Raw genomic sequence first — 22,641 nt, 5'->3', positions numbered from 1 at the left:
TCACATATTTCTCCAATAATTTGCCCAGTGATTTACATGTATTTAGCAATGTTCTAAATTGAGTAAATGTAACGAATAAGCATGTTGTAAGGGACACTGGCTAGATGATTTTGGGGAAAACATATAAAGGAGAATTTCTTTTAAAGAGTGAAAATACTAATACTATAAATTTAAACAAGTAAACCAACACTAACTCATAATAATATGAAGGAATGTCTTAGTTAACCACAAAGCCCATAAATACAAAGAGAAAATAAAACAAAGCCCGAAGAAAAATTTCTGTTTGATAAGAGTGATTTTCTTATTAATTGGGGTAGGGAACCTTTTTTGGGCCAGGGGCTTCTGACTCCCAGAAAAATCAGTTGGGGGCCACACAAAAATGATAACCAAAAAACAAACAAACAAACAAAAAAACCACCTACAACAAAAGAAACAAAACGAAACAAAACAAAGAAACCCTCATTGACATGGCAGAAAGCCACTCCCCGCCCACAGAGGGGCAGCAGGGGTGGAACAGTTTGGAGCACCATTGCTGGGGGTGGAGTAGGAGTCCTGAGCCTTGGTGGCCAGATTCAGGCATGGTGGGGTGTTTCTTTTTAAAGCCTAAGATCGTGGAGTAGCTGCACAAGCACACAGCTTACAAGGAACACTGATGATCACTCCCTCTCTCCTAACAGCATCTATGGTGCTCCAAAATTCAGTCAGTATTACAAGTCACAAACAGGTCACAGTCCTGTGAATGTTTGTGCACTGCTGTGACCTGCCCATGACTTTTCCTGAATATAACTGTGACTAAAATATAGCCTTACTTATGAGATACTCAGAAAAAGAATTCTTAAAATAGCAGGACAACTGGGAAAAAGAGAAATTGCTCGTTAGCAAAGCTAGCATTTCAATAGCACTTTGGGGCCTTCTGACCATATTCAAGACTCACTATTCATCAGGAAATAACATTTTCAGTTAAGCTTTTGCAGTAGAAAGTGAGAGTTGAAAGCTGCCCTTTGGCTACAAAGTGTACCCTGAAAGAGCATTTAGGCTTATGGGGTACAATATAAAGCAAAAAGAGTCTCCAAAAATCTGAGAAGTCTGGGAACCTAAAGTAATCAATATTTATTTTAATAACTTTAAAATAAATATTCATCAGTACAAAGAACATTTTTAATGCTGCCTTTCCAATTAGTCTACCTTAGTCTTCCATCATGAAGGATTTGTCTACCTAAAACAGGGCTCACCCTGTTTCTAAGTGTTTTGAAAGCATGCAAATTAAATTCAAGGAGACGACTTAGAACATATATAATTCAGGTCAGTGAAAGACCTGTGCCTGTGTACTAGTGACTCCAGAATCCATACCCAATTGTGAATTATCATCCAATAAAACATTAACTACAGGTGGTCCCCGACTTACGAATGCATTGACATACGACCATTCGCACTTACAACCAACCTCCCGTACAGCCGGTCCCCGACTTACAAACGGTGATCTGCGCTTATGAACAGCGTGGTCCCATTTAAATGAATGGGGTCTGACTTATGAACAGATCGAGTTAAGACCAAGTGTTTGATACATAACTCGTTCGTAAGTCAGGGACTAGCTGTAGTCTTGTAATATTAAAGAATGAAAGCAAGGGTATACGCTAAACATGAAAACACAAAAGCATGGGAAAGCTCCTACAACAACAAAACCAAACATGACTGAATTATCACTAACTTTAGCTTTGTATACCTTGAGCTCCCAGTTTCGCTTGAGCTGGAGTTGAGGCTGAGCTAAGTAATGGGTCGGAAGATGGATCCAGAAAATTGGCAGTTTGATTAGTTTTACATGGTAGCAGAAGTGATTCTTCGGATAAATTATCTAAACTCAGCTTACTTTGTCTACTGGTATCTAGGAGATCTTTTCCAAAGAAAGCTTCCTATAATGAAGACAAATGTATATTAAAGTCAGTCTATTTAGGAAAACTCAAATTTGTGTACATGAGAAAGTTTAACCTCTTATACCAATATAATTAAATAGCTTGCATCAGGACACTATTATACCACCCTGGCGTCCACCCTGGAAGGATGAGGGGAGGCATGTGTGTCACTGGAAGAAGGTGGCAGTGGTTACACATCAGTTAAAATTCACACGTTAAGTTATGGACAAACAAACAAACGCAACAACTTCCATCAGGTTAGGTACCAACATAGCTACTGTGATATCAGAACACAACACAGTCCTTCACGTATGTATCCTCACACGAACATCACTATGACTGACTTGACCAAAACCACTCAAGTCTGCGATAGAGAAGGGGACTGACTATGGGCCTCCTGAGACCCAGGGGCTAGTATTCTAACCATAGGACTATCCATGTTTCCTGAATGGCTAACAATTAGCAGAAATCACCACACTGTGGAGCTGAAACAACACAAAGCCTCTTTCTTCATGGAGCATAAAGTTGTTCACTTTTATTAGCAGACTTAAGTACATTGTATAATAGCTGTCATTCACCAACAGCTGAATCATAAAAGTACATCAGGCAGCCACCAACTTGTCAACAGATTAGACAGACAATCTTAAAACCAATTTGTCAGTTGTAGTATTTTTAATTTATTTATTTCCACCTCCTCATTTGGCCATAGAAACCCATAACATTTTCAATACTAATTGTTAGCAATCTAAATAAAATCATAAAATTTCAGTTCCTCTGCTTTAAAGAAGTCAGAACCTACACACAAGAGCTACAGAACTATTCTGTTTCACAAGAATCAGATTATACTAGTGAAAATGAAAATTCATGCCTACTAGGAAGAGAAAGTCTTAATTCATGGATTTTCTCCCTATCCTCCAATGGATAGAGAGTACTTTTTTCTCATAAAATAGTATTCTGTGATCTTTCTGTAAAGAAAATGTAATAATATCAAGGAGAAATGGCAAGATCTGGCTAAGCCTTTTGACAGTATTCAGTATATGCAAGTATACAAATTGAAGGCGTAGTGTTTCAGTGTACTGGAAGAAAAAAATACACAATATAAGTTTTGTGTTACTGTTCAATAGCAAGGGAAGGGAAGATGGAGAGAGAGAGCAGCCCAAATTTGTGGAAGCCTTATATTCAATTTAGTAGCATTATTCTGTCTGCATACCATTCAACAACTTGTACATTAAACACTGTCCAATATTGTTTCAGGGCACATTCTAGGACTCAATGGACAGAATCTTTTTGATTTTGGAGAAAATCAGGACAAATAAAGGGAGAAAACAGTTTGGGACTGTTAGAGCTTCCAAGCAGCTCTATAACTGTTTGGTGGCACCCATTAATACCTTCCAGCACAATTATCTCTCTATTTCATCTCTGTCTACCATTCCAATAGAGTTGAAAATGTTCACACTCTGAATGACTTACCTCCCAGGCTGTGCTCTTGAAAAATCTCTCAGGGTATGTCTACACAGCAGAGTTATGCACTGTCCACTGTGTAGATGTACTCTCAGAGAAAAAATGACAAAAAGACAAAAACACTCTATTCACTATGGGCAAACAGAAAGAGATCACTCTACAATTTGACCTCTCAGTTATCCTCAAAAGGAAATGGGCATACCACCTTCAACAGAGGTGAAGTCTGGAAGCAAAAATTCATAACTTTGCTAGACCTTCAACACAATGAATATGAACACTTGATTTATGGTTTATTACAATATACCATAACCCACTAACAGGGCTGGATTAATGCAGGGGCGTTAGGTGCTGCAGCCCAAGGTCTCGAACGAAGGGGGCCCAGTAAGCCAGATGCAAACTGCTGCTGGAGAACTCCATGCTGTGAGCCAGACACCAATCCGCAAGCCTCGGTGCCCTCCTATGAACTCCTAGGCAAAGGGCTTTTCAGGAAAACTCTATGCCCTCCTTCTACCCCCAGCTCCACAGCTCCCATTGGCTGGGAACCATGACAATGGGAGCTGTGGGGATGGCACCTGCAGGCACAGGCAGCATGCATGGTGCCAAGCAGCCTGGACTCTCTGCCTAGGGGCTGGATATGCTGGTCATAGGGATATGCTGGATATGCTGGTCATGGTTTAGGGAGCAGAGCAGCACAGAGCCAGGGCAGGCAGGCACCAGCTTTATCACCGCTGTGCTGCTGCCTGGGAGACACCTGAGGTAAGCACTTCCCAGTCGGAGCCTGCCCCCCACCGGCCCCTCCTCCTATACCTTACCTCCTACCCACAAGCCTGGAAACCCCTCCTGCATGCAAACTTCCTGCCAGAGCCTGTACCCCAAACCTCCTGCCACACTCTACCCCCAATTTCTATCCTTGGCCTTACTCCAGAGCCCATCCCTCCAACTGGAGGTGCACCCCCTCACGCACGCTAATCCTCTGCTCCAGCCCTGAGCCCGCTCTTGTTTGCCAAAACTGCCAGGGGTTTCACAAAATTTAACAGCCCTGGGTGCACAGGAGAGTTGATCTGGCCCTGCACACTTAACCCTCTCCCACCATCCCTTTCCCCTCTATGACTGGAGAGGTGTTAATTAGCCACTTAACCCATATTTGAAGGGACTGTTCAAGGTGAACTTCTTATGCTAAACCGTTCCACCTTGTGTTTACCTGTGACACTCCAAGCACATTTCCCAGGTTCGAAAGAGAATTCTATGTAAGCTCAAAAGCTTGTCTCTCTCCCTCCAAAAGAAGCTGGTCCAGTAACAGATATTACTTCTTTCTTATCACCCAGACAGAAAGAAGAATAATGGCGAGGAGGGGGATGAAAGAGAGGGGAAGGAAGGATATGGGATAAAGGGGGCTTGAATATAGCCCATGGCATGGGAGGCAGAGGGGAATGGATAGAACCTTTACCATGAGGGATAGGTAAGAAGGGGGGACACAAAGAGAGCAGCTGTCATGCAGGGGTGTATGTATGTGGGCGAGGGGACCCTCGTGGCAGAGTGGGCAGTGGGTAACAGGGACACACAGGCATATGCATAGGCACTCTGCCACGAGGGTCCCCTCGTCCACATACATACACCCTTGCATGCCAACCAGAAGGGTGGGAGAGAGTTGCACAGAGTCCCTCAAACAGAGGGAGGTTGGAGGGTGGCACACAGGGAGTGTGCAGGAGGGGGAAAATCAAGGAATGCAGGGAGTCTCCCTTGTGTGCAGTAAGCTTGCTACAGCATCTACAAAACACAGCTTTTATATATTCCTTTGTGCAAAAGCCACTTGACTGAGTGATGAGATAGATATAAAAAAGTAAACATTTATATTTTACATTTATTAGCAGTTTATTCAACACAGGTGAACATTAGTATTAAATAACACATGACAACTGACTATACCTGCAAATATGCAGGGAAGGTTTCTTCAAGTTTATTTTTCTTTTTCCTGTAACGCTTTTTTATTTTCTCAGTATTTTCAGAAACAGGGGTAGACTCATCAACTGGTGTATCTGGCAGCTGTTCAGTCCAACCTAAAACAACATTCATGCACAAGTACATTAAAATTCTCTTTATATCTCTGGCCCACTATTCACATCTAATGTTTATTATTTAAAGAGGGACAACATGTACTATGCAGCCTGACTCTCTGCAGTACAGTTCAACTCTGAAAAGATCTGTAAAAATAGTACTGTGGGGTTGTATCTTTCTTGTCTTTCAATTTCTATACTGAATTAGCTGATTCAAAATTAAGTGCTGTCACTAAATAAAGCTGAGACGTGACAATTCTGTTAAATGATGTTGCCTATACTTGTGGTTCAAGGTAGGGTGCATGCAGCTACATGCTGAATCCACACTCACTGTGGTAAGTAGCTATGTGTGGCTGTGAAAGGTTCTGGCAGGGAGGAGGTAGCGGGCTCTGGTTCCAGGGATCCTTTCCTCACTGTTCTCCCCCTCCTCCCTCCCTCCACAACGGAGCCTTTCCTACTTGCCAGAGTCTAACTGTGGCAGCGAAAGGCAGGTAGGAGGCAGTAGGATACTACTGCTAAAAATAGAGGTACAGATTGGAGAGCCTTTGCTTTAGCATGTGTAGCCTGCATGGCTGTCTATGCTCTAGGATTCAGGCTTGTAGGTCTACTTGCCTAAGAAGTGCTTCATGGTCTACACTGCTATTTATATCCAGGCTGGCTGGGCAAACAGTCTACACGCTACATGCCATAAGTGTAAACTTATCAAAAGATGCATAAGCCAGGAAAGCATCCAGTTCCCTTTTCACAGTTGTGCTGATTTGGTAAAAGTAACACAGTAAGAAAGCAAATGGCACTGACCTGGAATGCATGCAGGGAGCAGATCACTTTTCTGACCACAAATATATTACAATTTATATATCTTAGAAAAAGAAGGGACTTCCTACATCCTCTTCAGGTAGGCATACGTAGCAAAGAAAAAACCATATCTGGCCCACACCAGACAACTCAGGCTCACCTGGGTTGGCGCTCTAGGCTGTTTCATTGTTGTGTAGACTTCTGGTAGGACCCAGTAGGATGGGATGGTCCTAAAGCCTGTCATTGGAATAGCCCCACAGCCTGAGCCCTACAAACCTGAGTTGGCTGGCATGGGCCAGATGAGGGCTTTTCTTTCCTTTGCAGGCATACCCTTTTTATAACAGCCGCTTACATAAGGAGTAGTTGTATTCCATTCTACTCCACTAAGGCGGGGTGGGGACCACTGATCCACAGGAAAAAAAAAACAGTGAGAAGAAAAACAAACAAAACAAACACACTCACTCACCAGGCCCTCGAGAGAGGAGGAAAAAACCCTTAGAGACATATACCCCAAATGAGAAGCAGGGGAGAAAAAAGCAACACCACAGCTTCAGCACCATCGGAGATGGGGGTAAGAGTGGAGAAGGGAGAGGTGCTGAGGCTCAGGGATTAATCCCAAATTAAATTAATAGGCAGCTGGTTTAAAACAAACAAAAGGAAGTTTTTCTTCACTCAGCGCACAGTCAGCCTGTGGAACTCCTTGCCAGAGGATGTGGTGAAGGCTAGGACTTTAACAGGGTTCAAAAAAGAGCTAGATAGATTCATGGGGGACAGGTCCATCAATGGCTATTAGCCAGGATGCGTAGGAATGGTGTCCCTCGCCTCTGTTTCTCTTGAGGTGGGTGATAGGGGAGGGATCACTTGAGGATTACCTGTTGTGTCCCCTATGTCTGGGGCATCTGGTAATGGCCACTGTCGATGGACCGTTGGTTTGGCTTGGTATGGCCGTCTTTACATTCTTAAAGACTGCCAAAACCTCCCTCATTTTTACCATATAATTATATATAAACATTTGGAATGTAAATATTGTATTTAAATTGCAGCGTATAGTATATAGAGCTGCATGAAATTTTAGTATGTACTGACTTCACTAGTGCTTTTTATGTAGCCCGTTGTAAAACTAATCAAATATCTAGATGAGCTGATGTACCCTTGGCAGACCTCTTCATATCCCTAAGAGCAATGTTCTTCAATGTCAGGGCAACCCAGGATCTACTCCTCCCCTTTCCCAAGGCCCCTCCCCTTAGGCCCTACTCACTCCATTCCCCCCTCTCTCCATCACTTGATCTATCTCACTTTCTCTTACTTTCAGAGGGCTGAGATGGGGGTGAGGGCTCTGGGCTGGAACCGAGGGATTTGGGAGCAGGAAGGAGTGAGAGGTGCAAGCTCTGGGAGAGAATTTGGGTTCAGGAGGGGACTCCGGGCTGGTGCAGAGTGTTGGACTGTAGGAGAGGGCTCCAGACTAGGGCAGTGTGCTGGGGGGTGAGATGGAAGTAGAGGGTACTGTGCAAGCTCCCAGGCCAAGGAGAAAATTCCTTTATCAGCGTAGTCTGGGCTATTGCTTGACTCCACCTGCACACCTAGCCAAGGCAGAGCCTTCTCCCTCAATGCTCACAGGCACCAGCCCCAACTCCCTTTGGCAGCTGGTTAGACAATTTGTCCTAAACTCCTCCCACCCAGAACTTCCTGATGAACACCGAGGAGCAATTCGTGCAAGCAGAGAAATACCTTCTTGAAGGCTAGATCCCCCACTTGCCACAGTAGATAGATCAACTTTCCCATCAGATCCCAATTTAGCCCCCAGAGCACCAGCGGCTTTCCTGAACAAGATCACAGGGTAGTCAAGAGGGAAGGAGGCAGAATCTAGGGCTGGTAGTAGCAGCAGGAGGCAAATCAATGGCAGGGGCAGCAAAGAGTGGGAGGAAGCAGCAGCCAAAAGGGTGAAACGGCAGGGGTGGAGGAAGTAGAAGCAGGAAGGATGAAAATTACAGGGGTCCCAAGAGACTGGGGGGAGGAGAGGAAAGCAAAAGCTGAGGGATAAGTGGGTAAGAGGCAGCAGGAGACAGATGAGCCAAGAGCATGGGGAAGGGGCAGCAGTAACCCGAAGGCAATAGGGCACGAGGAGAAGGCACTTCTAGCAAATGACAAAGGTGTCTATGCGATCAGTGTATGGTTCTAGTGCCCAAAAGAGCTCAGCTGAGACCTGGCTGTCCAGGCCCTCACTCACTCTGCATGGTCATTGCAAGGACCCTTTTCAAAACCAAAGAAATGTGAACAGCTCTGACATGGCTTCATGATCACTGGAGTCCAGTGCTGTTCTCTCCTGGGACTCCATGAAAGGAGAAGGGAGGTGGTTCCTGGTTTGTTATGTTGGGGAAGGTTGAGAGTTCATTGTGCCTGCTCCCTACCCTGCCACAGCTGCAGGAAAATGAAACCCCAGCATGCACTACATTGTAAAGAAGCCCAAATTAATCCCATAAGGAAACCAGCTCTGCTGGAGCTTTCAACAGGAAGATAGGGGGAAGCTGGATGGAGAGTAGGGTCAGCGAAGGGAAGGTAAATTGTCGAGGGTGAGAGATGGGAAGCCTGGCTCCTAGGGAAGTGGAAGGAAATGACACAGAGCAAGTGCAGTGACTGCTGGGAGTGGAAGGAAAGCAGGGATCGTGTGGAACAGAGGGATCAGAGTGGGGCTAGGAGTGGAAAGAAAGCAAATGTGCGATTTGCCATTATCACTTATTTTGCTGAGATATGCTGATAAAAACCCTGGTCCCAAGGACAGCTCACCACAGTACAAACACATGCACATAGCTGTCCACGTAACCACCATCCCACTCCCACACTTGGCTTGCTGAACACCCCAGGAAGAGACTGGATTTTCTTCAGGAAGGCAAATGCCTCCTGTGTGAGATTAGCATTGCCTCTTCCCTGCTAGTCCCTTCCCCCTCTCCCTTCTCCTTATTCAGTATCCTGAAAGGACTCACTCATCATCCCCAATTAACAAAACAATTCATTGGCTATCCCAGTGATGACAATGAATGACCGGACATGAAATACCATTTTGAATTTGCAGGGAGCAGATAATCATTTCATCCCCCTGTCTGGCCAGGAGCACTGGGCTCTGTGCTGGAGACAGGCTCTGCTCCATTCATGGTATTTCAAAGCCCCAGTCAGGAGACAGGAGTATTTCATCGCATGGCTGCTGTTAACCCTTTGCAGCCTATGTCAGGCGCAGGCTGCTCTCTGTTTGGGATGGGGTTGGTACTCACCTTGTATGTGTGTGGATTAACCTGTCTGGTACTTGTTTAATCAAGGCTGCTCTCAAACTGGGGCTTCTTTTGATTGGCAACCTTAAGTCCCTTCCCTCCTTTCCCCCAACCTGCAGCAATTGTTGAGCAGCTGGGGATTCCCACCTCTGCCAACTGCTGCAGCTGTGAGCCTACAAGGACTGGGGAATAGGGACTGCGGGGATTCCCTTCCCCTATCTAGTCCCTTCTGATTGGCTGTGGAAAGGAAGCACCCTTTCAAGCTGGAACTTCTTCTGCTGCAGACACAGCTGATGCACAGTTTTCTGTTGACTCCTCTTCAGGATGAGAGGAGGAGGGAACCTAGCAGCAAATTCAAAGCAGTGAACCCAGACCAGGCCTCTCTCATCACCTCCCTGCCCCTTCAAGTACCTTTCAACTCCCCCACCAGCTGAGAGGCATCCAGCAAATCAGCCTGGGGCTATGGCAGAGTGAGACTTCAGCTCCCCTTTGTTAAAATGCTGGCTGCTACAAAGCAGAGAGAGACTGAGCAGAGATGGACTCTCAAGCCTGGTTGGGGATATCTGCCTAGAGGTACACATATCCCTGGTTGAGAACAGCCCTTCGGCACATTAGTGAGCTATTACTTATGCTCTATGTATAACTTTCACACACAAAAATCCACCCTCAGAAAAAAAACATAACCCAATCACAGGAGGAATCTGCAAGTGTTTATGATATGCAAACAAATGCCAATATCACATTTTCTAATAAACGTATCTGTCATTGATATAACAGTTCAATGAATAAAGCTAATAAGAGATTAACTGCTTTCCACACACACTGAGGCTATGTCTACACTATGAATTTTTGTGGCAGAAGATATGCTAATAAGAGACTCATTACAATAAGTCACAATCTCGTTTGCATATTTTCTGCTGATCTGTTTTTTCAGTGGGTGTTTTTGTTCAAAAACAAGCAGTGTGGACGTTCCCTTTTTGCACAAGATCCTTATGCCTCAAAAAAGGAGGTATACCGATCTTGTGCAAAAAGGGGTTTTTGTGCAAAAAGGGAACATCCACACTGCTTGTATTTGTGCAAAACCCCTAGCAGAAAATACAGATCAGCAGAAAACGAGTCCCTCATTAGCATATTTTCTGCCACAAAAAGTCGTAGTGGAGACCTAGCCTTATTGTTTTAGAGCCTTATTTCTTCTCAAGGCATAATCAGCTTTTTGATTAGCCAGGCTGTTGAGTGCCCTTTATCAAGCACTGTTGATAAGGTGTGAAAAATGACCTTTTAAATTGTCACCTGAATGCAGTTAGCACCTTGTCAGGTGCTAAAGCAATGTCTCAAGGCCATAAAAAAGGGGCCGCCCATTGCTACACTACAGTATGTAAGGAACGAACAGGCAAAGAAAGTTGCCCACACCAGCCTGAGCAGACATCCATTCCAAACTAAACATTTACAAAGCGGAGAAACTTAGGGTATGGATACACTGCTCAGAGCTGTGAAAAATTCACACTCCATAGCAAGGCAGCTATACTGAGCTAACCTCTGGGACAGACAAGTTCTAGGTTGGTGGAAGAATTCTTCAGTGCACCGAGCTACTGCCTCTAGAAGAGGTAGATTACTTATGCCAATGGGAGAAGCCCTCCTGTCAGTGTAGGTAGCATCCACATGGAAGCACACAGAATTTTAAGTATGGACATACTCTTACATGTTATACAAACAAATGGAACCACTTGTAAGTAGAGGGCCCAAGCCATAACAGTACGTGACTGGCTGAGCTGGGAATGGAACCTGCATCTCCTGAGTACCAGTACAATATCTACTCTACTAGAGCACACAGGGTCTCTTAGCTGTGTCTCAGTAACCTGAAACATTTCGTTAGCATTTCAGGAAATCTCTAGATCTGTCTCTGTGAATTTTGGACACTGCTGTAAATGAGTAGAGCAGTCAAATTCATAAAATGAGGTGACAGCCAACATTAATATTGTAACCAATTTCCATTGTAATAAATCTGACAGGAGCAGATAAAAACTAGTTCCATCATTTTTCTAAATTAAACATTGGCAATAATTTACAAACAAACAAATGTCAGTACCTACCATCTTCTCTGCTAGGCAACTGCTCAGAAACAGAGCCGGAAGAATCTTTCCTGGAGAGAGATCTCTTAGTTTTACCCTGCCCTGTACGGCTCCTCTGGCGGACCATGAATCCTCCAATGCCTATCAAAGAAATAAAAATACAACAAGCAGATGCAAATGACATTCCTAGACACAAACAAACATCAAATCTTGGAAACAAACTTTTTTTGTTTTGTTTTAAAGAAAGAAAAACCATTAGGAATTAAACATTTTTTGGTTGCCTACATACAAGAACTTCTTCAAAAACACTATTTTCCTTATGGCCTGGTTTATACATACTTTTTGTAGTGGTAGAATTATGCTGGCTATGAGTGAGATTTTTTACTGATATACCAGAACATATCATTAGTAGTGTGGACACTATTAAGATGATATAAAAAGTGCCCTGTACAGACATAGATTATTCTCTTTCCCATTTGGCTATATGTAAGTTGCACCAATATAAGCACATTTCTATCAGCACTAGAGACTATGTGTGGCTATGGTTTTTGGGTAAGTATAAGTGAGGTTTGGTGAATGTGTGTGTTATGCAAGGAGAGTTATGTTGTGTTGAAAGATTTGTGTTTGGGTGGGTGGCAAAATGAGGGATGTGTGCTGCGATGAGGAGTAATGTGCATAGGCGATGTGTGAGGGTACATGGGAGGGGCCGATCAGCAGCTGGCAGTGGGGCTAGTGGCTGGGGGGCTGTGCTGGCACTGCCCCCCTCCCCCCTCACCAACAGCAGCAGCAGGGAAGGTTCAAGATCAAGTGGCACCTACCCCCTGGCACTGCTCCCTGGTTGTGCCCGAGTACAGGGGTGAGGGCATGGCGCATACACACAGGGTGGACCAGCAGGGTTGCGCTGGCAGCAGGAGTCTATGCTGTACCTCCCCCACCACATCTCGCACCCACCAGCAGTGAGCAAGGCACAGGTCAGACAGCTCCAGTTTGCTCGGCACGGATCTGCAGTCCTGCCCCTCTCCACATACAGGAGCACCACACAAGCTGGAAATGCCCAGCTCGTGCCCTCCCCACCGGTGATGGCGGGGGTGTGTGTGCAGTGCAGACCACACCACCAGTGCAGTCCCTCAGGAATGGAGCAAGGATGGGGTAGGGGTGATGCAAGGACAGATGCAGAGCAAGGGACGAAGCAGGGGTAGAAGTGGTCAGTGCCCCCCATCCTCCTGTCACCAGTTGCCACTGGCAATGTGTATTTGGGGCTCTTGTGTAAGTGGTTTTGAAGAACTGTGTCAGTTGGACAGAGTAATCCATCATCTATACAGTGTCCCTTATACAACCATAAAACTGCCGTATGCAAATTAGCTGAAGAGTATAAGGATGGCGATTGGCTGAGTTACTCTGATATCACAATAGTCTAGGACTATGAGCATGGAATCCTCAGTATGGCCAAAAGTCTGTTATTGCAAGGATGCAAGATGTAAAGCAGGGATGGGCAATAATTTTAGGCAGGGGCCACTTCAGAAATTCTGTGCTTCCCTGTCCACAGATCCTGATTGGCCTGGGGGTGGAGGAGCACAAAGTCTTTGCCCCTACCCCTCTCAGAGAGAACGGCCAGCTGTTCTGAACAGCTGATGGTTCCCTCTAGGTGCCTACGCCCCAGCGGTGGAAGGAGACTTTGTGCTTTCCCCTCACCCCCAGGTCTATCAGGGCCTGGGGTAGGGGGGAACATGCGAAGTCTCCTCCCACCCTGCCTCCATCCTCCAAGGGGCACACGGTGCTGGTGGGGGAGGAGACTTCACACGCTTCCCCGTCCCTAGGCCCTGATTGGCCTGGGGGCGGGGGAGAGGGTTGCCAGGGTTCTACCGGATACTCCAGTTTGTGCGCCCTCGGTCCAGTAAAAAATTTCAGAAAATACTGTACATGTACAATGTCCGGTATTTTCTTTTTTTCTGGCTGGGCACCAGACGGAAGCCTGGCAGGGGTGTAGCTGGGACGCAACCACATGATCCCAGCGCCAATCATGGCCCCGCCTCCCAGCTGGGAGCCTGTGGTTGTGTGCAGAAGTCGGGCGGGGGGAGTGGCTGGGAGTCCCAGCCACTTGCCCCGACCCTACCAGGCTTCTGCATGCAACTAGAGGGAGTCCCAGGCTGGGAGGCAGGGCTGCAATTGGCGCTGGGAGCCTCTGGTTGCGTGCAGAATCCAGGCGGGAGGAGTGGCGGGAGGCGGGGCGTGGTCGGCTCTGGGAGCCCTCAGCTGATTGCATCTGAGGAGTGATGCCTTGGGGAGGAGGAGAAGCCCTGTCCCTGCTCCTGAGCGCTGTTCAAGCGCGTTCTAGAGCCGTAGTCCAGGAGAGAAACTCACAGGTGCTTTGTTGTTGCGTTTAGGAGCCTTCCAGGGGTTCTAAGCCAAAACTGACTGGGGTGGAATTTCTGCTTCTTCCCACAGGGACACCCACAGACCTGGCTATGGGGGAGTCACCTTCCTACCCATGGTCGCCTGCCCCCACCGCCATTGTGTTGCCCCAGGGTCTGCCTCTGTCTGCTTTGGGTAGCAGGTGGCTGCTTTGCAGAGCAGGCTCTGCTGCCTCCCCCTTTGTTCCCAGCTTGGTGGCTCCTGGTAGCAGCCACACAGGATATGTGTTTGGTTTTTTTTTTTTGGCTTGACAAATTTTTAGCCCATGTATTTGGTATTTTTTGGGAGACCATCTGGCAACCCTAGCAGGGGGAGCAACAGGGCATCTGTGGGTTGGATAAACCCACTTGGTGGACTGGATCCGGTTTGCAGAGGCCCTTTTGCCCACCCTGACGTAAAGTCACCATGTAATTTTCTATACTTTTACCCTCTAGTATAGTACAATACAGGATAAAAGCACACGAAAGAACAGATTTCATGGAGGAGAACAGATTTCATGGTCCATGATACATTTTTCATAACCGAGAATTTGGTAGGGCCCTATTTACCAGACACTTCAGAAAAGAGGTAGTGTATATCTACAAAAGTATTATTTTTAAAGAAGCAAAAAGCGTCCCATAAATACTTCACTGAGTCATAGATAAACATTGTATACAATAGAGTATGTTTACCTGCAACACATATATCCAATTAGAGGTGCACAGTGCTTTGCTTTGTTTTATTACGTTAAAATTGGTTGCAAATCTGATTGTAAATCAATACTTAGAGCATAAGGAAAGGACTGTTGCTGTACAACAACTTGGGAAAACATACAAAGATTATCAGATTGTAAATTATTTTTAACCACAATTGGAGAAACTATTAGATTGCACAATGAGAAAAAAATCACCCAAAGAAGCATTTCCTAAACATGCTGTTTAATCTTCCTATTTTTAAATTAATAAAATATTTACATATAAATTGACCCTCTCTAGTCTGGTCCAGCAACATCCATGCTCTAGCATGATTTTAGTTAGCTGGACATCCACTTATTATGAGTGTGGCCAAGTTTCCCACAGTCCCATAAAGTTTGTTTACAGCCACCAGTCCTGGCTCTGTGATCTATGCTGTTACTTAGCTCTAATTTAACCCAAAATGTCTTCTAAAGCCCAGTAAGCAGTGGAAATGTTGGCAGTGCTGCTAGATAATATTGACCTCCTCTGGTTCAGCAAATTCTCTGGTTCAACACCGGTCAGGTTCCAAGGGTGCTGGATTAGAGAGGTTCAACTGTAGTAGAAAACTTAAACGTGACAAAAAATTGATACAAAATCATCTACATTATGTACCCTACCAGGTCGGTATGGCTTTCTCTTTCTCTTTTTGACTCCATCAGCTCCTTCTGTCACCTTAGTGTCATCATCCACAGTTTCTCGTTCTGGGCTGGAGTCTGATTTTCCATCACAGTCCATAAGATCACCTTCTGGAGAAAAGACAGAATTATAAACTAACCTAAAAATTAAACTTAAAAGGAGGAGAAAAATGCTTTCATTTAGCCTATATAGAGTCAAAAACATTGAAGGGAGTTAGATTTTCCCTCTAATAACAGGAGAATGCAGACATCTGTAGTGGCAAAATGTTCCATCTACATGAATCTTTAATTCTTATAGCTTTATTCTATTGAATTTCTTATACTTTCCTCATCACTGTAATACCTGAGGGCTCTGAAGTACTGCATTAAACGATGTGACTAACATGACGCACATACAGTTTGTTTCCTCTCTCATATTCGTCTCTAAGGGGAAATTACAAGTGCAGTGGAGTGTTTTATTTAGGTAGGCTTTAATTTTGGGTTGTTTTCGTGTGTGTGTTTGTTTAATGTACAGACTGCACTCTGTTCCTGTAGAGAAGGCAGGTGAAAAAAGCAAGCCTGGAACTTGCTTTGGAAGGTGGTGAGGTTTTATGATGGTCCTCAGATTTATGAGAGGTCTTTCCACAGTTTTGGGCCTGCTCCTGAGAAAGCTCTGTCTTCTGTCCTGCAGAGACAAGCTTTACTGTAATGTCAGAAAGTTTCACCGAGTTAGAAAAGCAAAGTTGTCATTCAAAGTTCTCATGCCGGAGCTTTAGGCAATTTTTTAGATATCTTTGTCCCAGGCCACTGAATACAGGCAGTCCCCGGGTTACATCAATCTGACTTACGTCGAATCCCTAGTTACAAACGGGGGGGCGCAGCTAGTGCGGGGTGCCTCCCCCACTGTCGCCGCCTCCGGCGGCGCGGGGGGCGCTTCCCCCCAGCAGACCAGGGAGACGCGGAGCGGCTCTTCTTGCCGCGGAGGACGTGGGTCTGCTGGGGGGGAAAAAGACACCAGCCAAAAGGGGGCACCCCAGAGCGGAAAAATTAATTTCCTAGGGAACAGCAGGAGCAGCAGGCAGTGAGACCCATTGTGTTACAGTCCCCACCTTGGGAGCAACAGCTCTTTCCCTCTTCAGCACTAGAGCTGCAAGTATCTTGTTAGCGTCACGTGAAATTAACAAGTCCCTTCCAGCCTGGCAGAGGTGAAGCGGAAAAATTACCCAGTGGTGTGGGTGGGCAAGAATGGGGAGGAGCAGGACAGAAGGGAAGAGGGGATAAGCCCCAACCCCACACCCTGGCTGGAGCAGAGCAGGGTAAGCCCCGAGGGGATGGGTCTGGTTGCAAAGTGGGTGAGTGGACAATGAGGACCCACCTGTGGCTAAACTCCTGTTCCCAACACAGAATTTTTCTTTAAAATTAATCCTGTGGATAAATTCACACACACACTTCACAGGAAGGGATTTCCATTTTCTGCTCAGCAGAATACACCAACAGCTTTGATTGTATCAATATTTTACTGTGCTCTCCAATGACTATTGATTACACTTAATACCCATTTCACTGAACCATCTGTAGCAAATTCTATTTGGAACAGTAATATGCACTGAATAAACTTTTTTTAGTTATAAAAAACAAAGATTCTGACTATTAAATGAATAACTGGGATCTTTCAGGCACCCCAACAGGAAGATTTGGATATAGCATGAATCACTGAAGTTTATGATCAATTTTTAATTAAAATATCAACCAAAAAAACCTTCATATCAAAACTGTATGTGTTTTTCTTAGAATAAGGAAGTTGTATGAGAATCAGGGTCTTTTTCACCTAACTCCAGCTCCCCGTCCCTCCCCAAAATATGTACCAGTTCCGACTTACATACAAATTCAACTTAAGAACAAACCTACAGTCCCTATCTTGTACGTAACCCGGGGACTGCCTGTACTTCAAAGATAATAACAGAAACTTTGAACTCACTAAAGCCAGTCTAGACAGCAGAGGTCAAATCTGATGTGCATGTGGTTGCCCATGCTGCTGAGAACAATGGAGTACACCTGCATTCATTCAGTGTTAGTTATTCTAAAATGAGTGTCAATAAATGATGTCCAATATCGCCCCCCCCCCCCCCAGATCTTCATGTATTCTGTGCATCATACAGGTCTTGACATTTAAAAATATTTTTTTAACTGTAAGACATTGGGAATCAGGGTCTCGATTGCTTTTCTTTCCTGGGGCATTTAAGAATCTGGGAAGTTGTTGCAGAACCTGGAGAAGTCATTCTCTAGTGAAACATTCTTTTCAAGGTGATGGACTTTCAGGTCTTTTATCCTGAATGTGGGGAGCATTAGTAAAGACTTAGTCGACAAAGATGCAATGTGGTCAAGGGTGAATGCTAAATGTATCTCTGTGAAGTGAGCAAAATGTACTTAGTTTTTTATTTATCAACCATTATTGTAAAGGGTGGGGAAAGTAAATGTGCACGAGCTGGTTACCTTTAATAATTTTGCAAGGTTGCTTTAATACATATGCACAACATTATCTTTAAACACACATACACTGAAAAAAATTTTTTTTTAATAAATGCACCTCTGGGCAGTCTATTTACACTGCTGAGTATTGAAGGCTGAGATTCTTTCATGATTTCTAGCAACCATATGCCTTACCGCCAAAGGCTGCACTCCTGACCAGACCTTTTAACTGGATAATACTCCTTCTGAAGTCTATGAGCTCTACTTTTGGACTGTCCAGGAATGTCTCTACTGAATAACACTGAGTCATTTATTTCCTTTACAGAATGAACAAGCCCTCTCAGCAAAACTTCTAGCCCCAAAAAGGATCCAAGTTTTCTTGGCTACCCAAAAGATCCTCTGTGCAATACATTCCCAGTGCTCTCTTTGTCCAAGGGTTTCCTAGTTTCTTTCAAAGCACAAATCTATTAAATATTAACCAAAGAGCCATTCTGAGGCTTTTAACATGCCTCAAGCCAGGCCATTTTTCAAATCCATTGAAACATTTTATCATAGTCACTTAAAGAAAAAATATAGCTAAGGGAATGAGAACTGAAATCAAAAGTTAGATCCCTGTTCCACTGCCATTAAAAATAAACATACCATAAAAATATACATTTCTTCTAGCCATTACAATTAAAGATACGCCAATCAAACAACTGTCATGCTACTTATATCAACAACTTAACACGAGACCATACTACAGTTAAATCACTCTGTTATTTCAAGAACTCTCTGTAGCTACAAGAAAGCCTCTTATGACATTTAATCTGATTAACAGCAAAGACGATGTTGCATAAACAGAAAGCACTTCAGACTGTGGTGAGTTGGGATGTCTGCATTCCACTTGTAATAGACACTTATGTAATTTATTTCATGACTTTCACACCTGCATTTAGTAAGCCTTTCCTCAGGTTTCAGATTAACGTGAAAGTCCACACTACATTTATCAGTATATACACTGGAATCCACTTAAGACAGATACAGATTGACTATGCAATCCATTTTTTAATCCAATTTCTGCCTTGTTTGGGATATGGAGTCAAGCATCAGGTTATTTAGCCAGAGAAGTAAACGAATGTATTGCTTCAGACTGGGGACAACTTCTCTGTCAGAAATGGCAATTCCATGCTTTTCCCAGAGCTTCTTTGAATCTAGAGAGAACCATAGGGCGGAAGAGACCTCAGGAGGTCATCGAGTCTAACCCCCTGCCCAAAGCAGGACCAATCATCAGATTTCTTTTGGCCCGACAGAAATGAGTTAACTCTCAAGAAATTCATCTACCTCTCAGTGCTTTTTTATGCCATATTTGAAAGAGCCCAGCAAGTCTGGATGTCTCTTTATTAAGCACTGGTCCTATAACTTTTTAACAGTATTTGTGCTGGGTCTGAGAGTCTCAGAATGCACAGTGCACAAAATTTTCAGATGTAGTGCTGGTGCTCCATGGAAGAGCAGCCAGACCTTGTGTGCTGCCCCTGCTGTTAGCCTTAAAGATATGGTTTCTGTATTGGATACATGATACACGAACTAAAATAACAGAAAGGTCCATCTCCTTGACATGGACAGCTATGACCACCAAAGATTATGTTTTGCAGAGCTAGTCCATCTTAACCATTTAGTACTAGAGTGAAATAGAAGCACCTTTATGAGTAGTAAGCAATACTGACCATTACCTCTACTGTCATCCATCTCTCCATCTCTCGAATGCTCTGACTGGATATCTGGTGGTGTCTGTAGCACAGCTACACTGTTCTGATTTATAATCTTCAATTTAAGCTTTGGTTTTGTCCGTTTTCTTCTTGGTACTGTAACAGTGAGGCTCTGTAACTGAGACATCCCCAATTCTGTCAAACAGACTCCATCTTGGGTATATGTCTTCGGTGGGTCTATACAAATTACATGAATATAAAACTTTTTATACTTTAACTCATAAATCTCAGATGAATTATTTAAACACTTCTTTAAAGAGTTAACCATTCACATGCATGTCAAAGTGTGATAGATTACAAGCACTAGAACTTGAAGGATTATTGGTATAAATAATACAGAGGTACCTGACATTATCTTATAAATTAGAGACAAAGCTTTATAATTTACTGTGCAATGTCAAATACAATAGTACAACATGACACACTGCAAGAACTCATTGAAAAGAATGTTTACATTACAGCAACTGTCATCTTCAAAAGTACTCAGAGCTGTACTCTTAACTGACACAGTCATATAACTAGACAAGTCTCATATTTTTGGTCTCCTGACTCTCTGTCCACCTTAAGCTTAGGCCAGGCCGCTGCCCAGGGGAGGGTCAGAAAAGGGGGGTGGCCCAGGCAGCCCTTTCCCAGAATCCTGGGAGACTTGGACTCGCCCTCCTCCCCCATCCTTCTGCTCAGGGTGGGGATTTCATATGATCTCCCAAATGCCAAGCACTCCCTGGCTGCTAAGCCCTACTGAGCCTGCAAAAATGTGGTGAGCCCTTCTCTGGGGGCTGCAGGGCACCCCATGTTACCTATCTAACAAACTGCCTATCTAGATGCTTACGTGGTCCTCAAGCACTGTAGTATTGGAATGTCTCATAATTGTTAACAGATTTTATCCTCACAAAACCCTCGCAAGGTAGGGAAAAATTATCCTCACTTTTCAGAAGGGGAGCTAATGGACGGGGGTAAATTAAGTTATTTTCCAAGGTCACATACGACGTCTGCAGGTGAGGTCTAGTCTGCAGTAAAAAGTTAGGTAGACACAGTTACATTCTTGTGGGGGTGAAAAATCCATACTGCATAACAATGTAATTAAGTTGATCTAAACCTTGTGCAGACAGTGCTAGGTACCTGGAAAAATTCTTCTGTTGACTTAGCTACCAGTTATCAGGGAAGTGGATAATTACACCAATGGAAGAACCCCTTCTGTCACTACAGATAATGTCTATACCAGGATAAGGAGTCTAAGACCCACAGCTTGCCTGGATCCAGCCTGTGAGGCTTGGGGCTCCCCCTGCACCCAGACCTCCTCCCATGTGGCTGGGCTGCCAGCACTGGCTCCCCACTGTGTAGGAGAGGTTGGGGAGGAGGAGCCGCAAGCCTCATAGGCTGGAGTGGGTCAGGACAGGGCTGGATCCAAGCCACAGGCTCTGCCTGGTCGAATGAGGAAGCAACTCGCTGCACTGCCATTCCCCCTCCCTACCAGCTGGGGAAATGCCAGCACAGTGAACTGCTTGCTTGGAGGCTTTCCCTCTGTTGCTCCCATTAGCTGAAACTGCAGCCAATGTGAGCAATAGGGGGCTGTGCCTGGGAAGCAGGAGGAGGCATGAAGTCACTTGTGTCCCTAGGGAGCTGTGCAGGTAAGCACCCTCCCAAATTACCCTCACTCTGCTCCTGCACCCTCCCTCCCTCCCTCCCACCCCCAGCCTGCCCCTGCATCTCATCTCCTGCTCAGACCCCGCACTCCCAGCCTTCTCCTGCATCCTACATTCCACCCAGCTCCCACACCCACAGTCTGCTCCTGAACCCTACCTCCTGCCTAGATTCCCTTCTCTCAGCCCCCTCCTGCTCAGACCCTACACACCACCTTCAGCTCACTCCAGCACCCCTGCCTCCTGCACACTGAACCTCTCATTTTTGGCCCCACCCCAGAGCAACCGGGATCCACAAAATCTACTAAGTCCCCAGAAGAGTTAATCTGGTTTGGAGGAAGACCTGAACCTCAGTCCTCCCCCCGTCGTTCCCATGAGGCTAGAATATGAGGGGAGTGAGGTGCGTCAGTTGGGGGCTACATCAGTGAAGGTTGGGTGTTTGTTTGTTTGGGTTTTCTTTATTTGTTTCTCACTTTGTATCTGGCCCCTGACTCAAAAGGTTCCCACCCTGGTCTACATGGCAGCATTTGTGCCACTATAACATTTCAAGCGTAGACAAACTCTCAGCCAGGAATTGAACCCAGGTTTCTTGAGACCCATTAGACTGCCTCTCTCCAGTGATGTGACAAGGCTATTGAGGTCTGGTGAGAATCATGTGCTGACAGCCGTTTCTTCTCAGTGTAGGCAGGGATTCTTGATTCTTACTCATTTCTTCTAGTAATTAGCAGAGTTCAAGTTTGGCAACCTTCACTCAAGGATAGCACACAAGCAATTAGCACAATAATGGTTTTCACCAGTGAGGCAACTGGCTGGATAACAACGCTTATGGATTTTTCAATATCAGTAACATTCATGCCTTTTAAACAAATGAACAAAATATGTATTCTTGCACATCGTCCCAAAAAGGTAAATCTACAGGTGGTTTGTGCACATACCCATTCTCTAGTGAAGAAGTAACCCAAATATTTACAGCTACATTTTTATGTATTGCATCATACAACAATTTTGTCATACTGTAATTATTTTTAAACACAGTAAATTTCTTATAATAGGTGCTGACTTCTGCCATATGTCAGGACAACATTAAATATGATGGGACTTAAATGAGGCCTTTGAATGCTACTAGATACAAATAACAGTAACTGCTGTGACATTTGCCCAGCTCCAAAAGCAGTGCCACTGCTAGCATCAGCACTCGAGTAAGGGTAGCAGGTACCCTCCCTCCTACAATACCTTTTCTGTGACTCCCCCAAACTCCTTTTTGGGTCATGATCTCTACAATTACAAAAATGTGAAATTTCAGATTTAAATAGCTAAAATAATAAAATTTGGGATTTTAAAATCCCTATGACTGAAATTGACCAAAATGGACTAGGAATCTGGAAGGGCCCTACTCAGAAGATTCAAGTTAAGCACATGCTTAAATTTTGCAGGGTCAGTGCCTAATTTAAGATCATTGTAACAAACTGGGTGTGTCAAATAATAGTTGATAA

General features: G+C 44.6%; 1 protein-coding gene across 14 annotated transcripts in view; it reads right to left on the bottom strand.

Annotated features, from left to right (window-relative positions):
- KMT2C (lysine methyltransferase 2C) overlaps nt 1–22,641 on the bottom strand; it is a 347,150-nt gene that overhangs the window by 73,688 nt on the left and 250,821 nt on the right. For 10 of the 14 annotated variants that reach the window (XM_075922783.2, XM_075922788.2, XM_075922785.2 and 7 more), the window contains 5 exons: nt 19,467–19,685; nt 15,295–15,423; nt 11,574–11,693; nt 5,298–5,428; nt 1,724–1,910 (listed from right to left, as the gene is read on the bottom strand). In XM_075922783.2, coding sequence (XP_075778898.2) covers nt 1,724–1,910; nt 5,298–5,428; nt 11,574–11,693; nt 15,295–15,423; nt 19,467–19,685 — 786 coding nt within the window. The remainder of the gene's footprint in view (nt 1–1,723; nt 1,911–5,297; nt 5,429–11,573; nt 11,694–15,294; nt 15,424–19,466; nt 19,686–22,641) is intronic. The other 4 variants (XM_075922786.2, XM_075922796.2, XM_075922784.2 and 1 more) reach the window with 3 other exon arrangements.

The sequence above is a fragment of the Pelodiscus sinensis genome, chromosome 2 (genome assembly GCF_052426305.1).
Source record: "Pelodiscus sinensis isolate ZL-2025 chromosome 2, ASM5242630v1, whole genome shotgun sequence".
In the NCBI taxonomy this organism is placed as follows: Eukaryota; Metazoa; Chordata; order Testudines; family Trionychidae; genus Pelodiscus; species Pelodiscus sinensis.
Note: the sequence above shows the minus strand (reverse complement) of the source record. Positions and strands in the feature narration are given on the sequence as shown.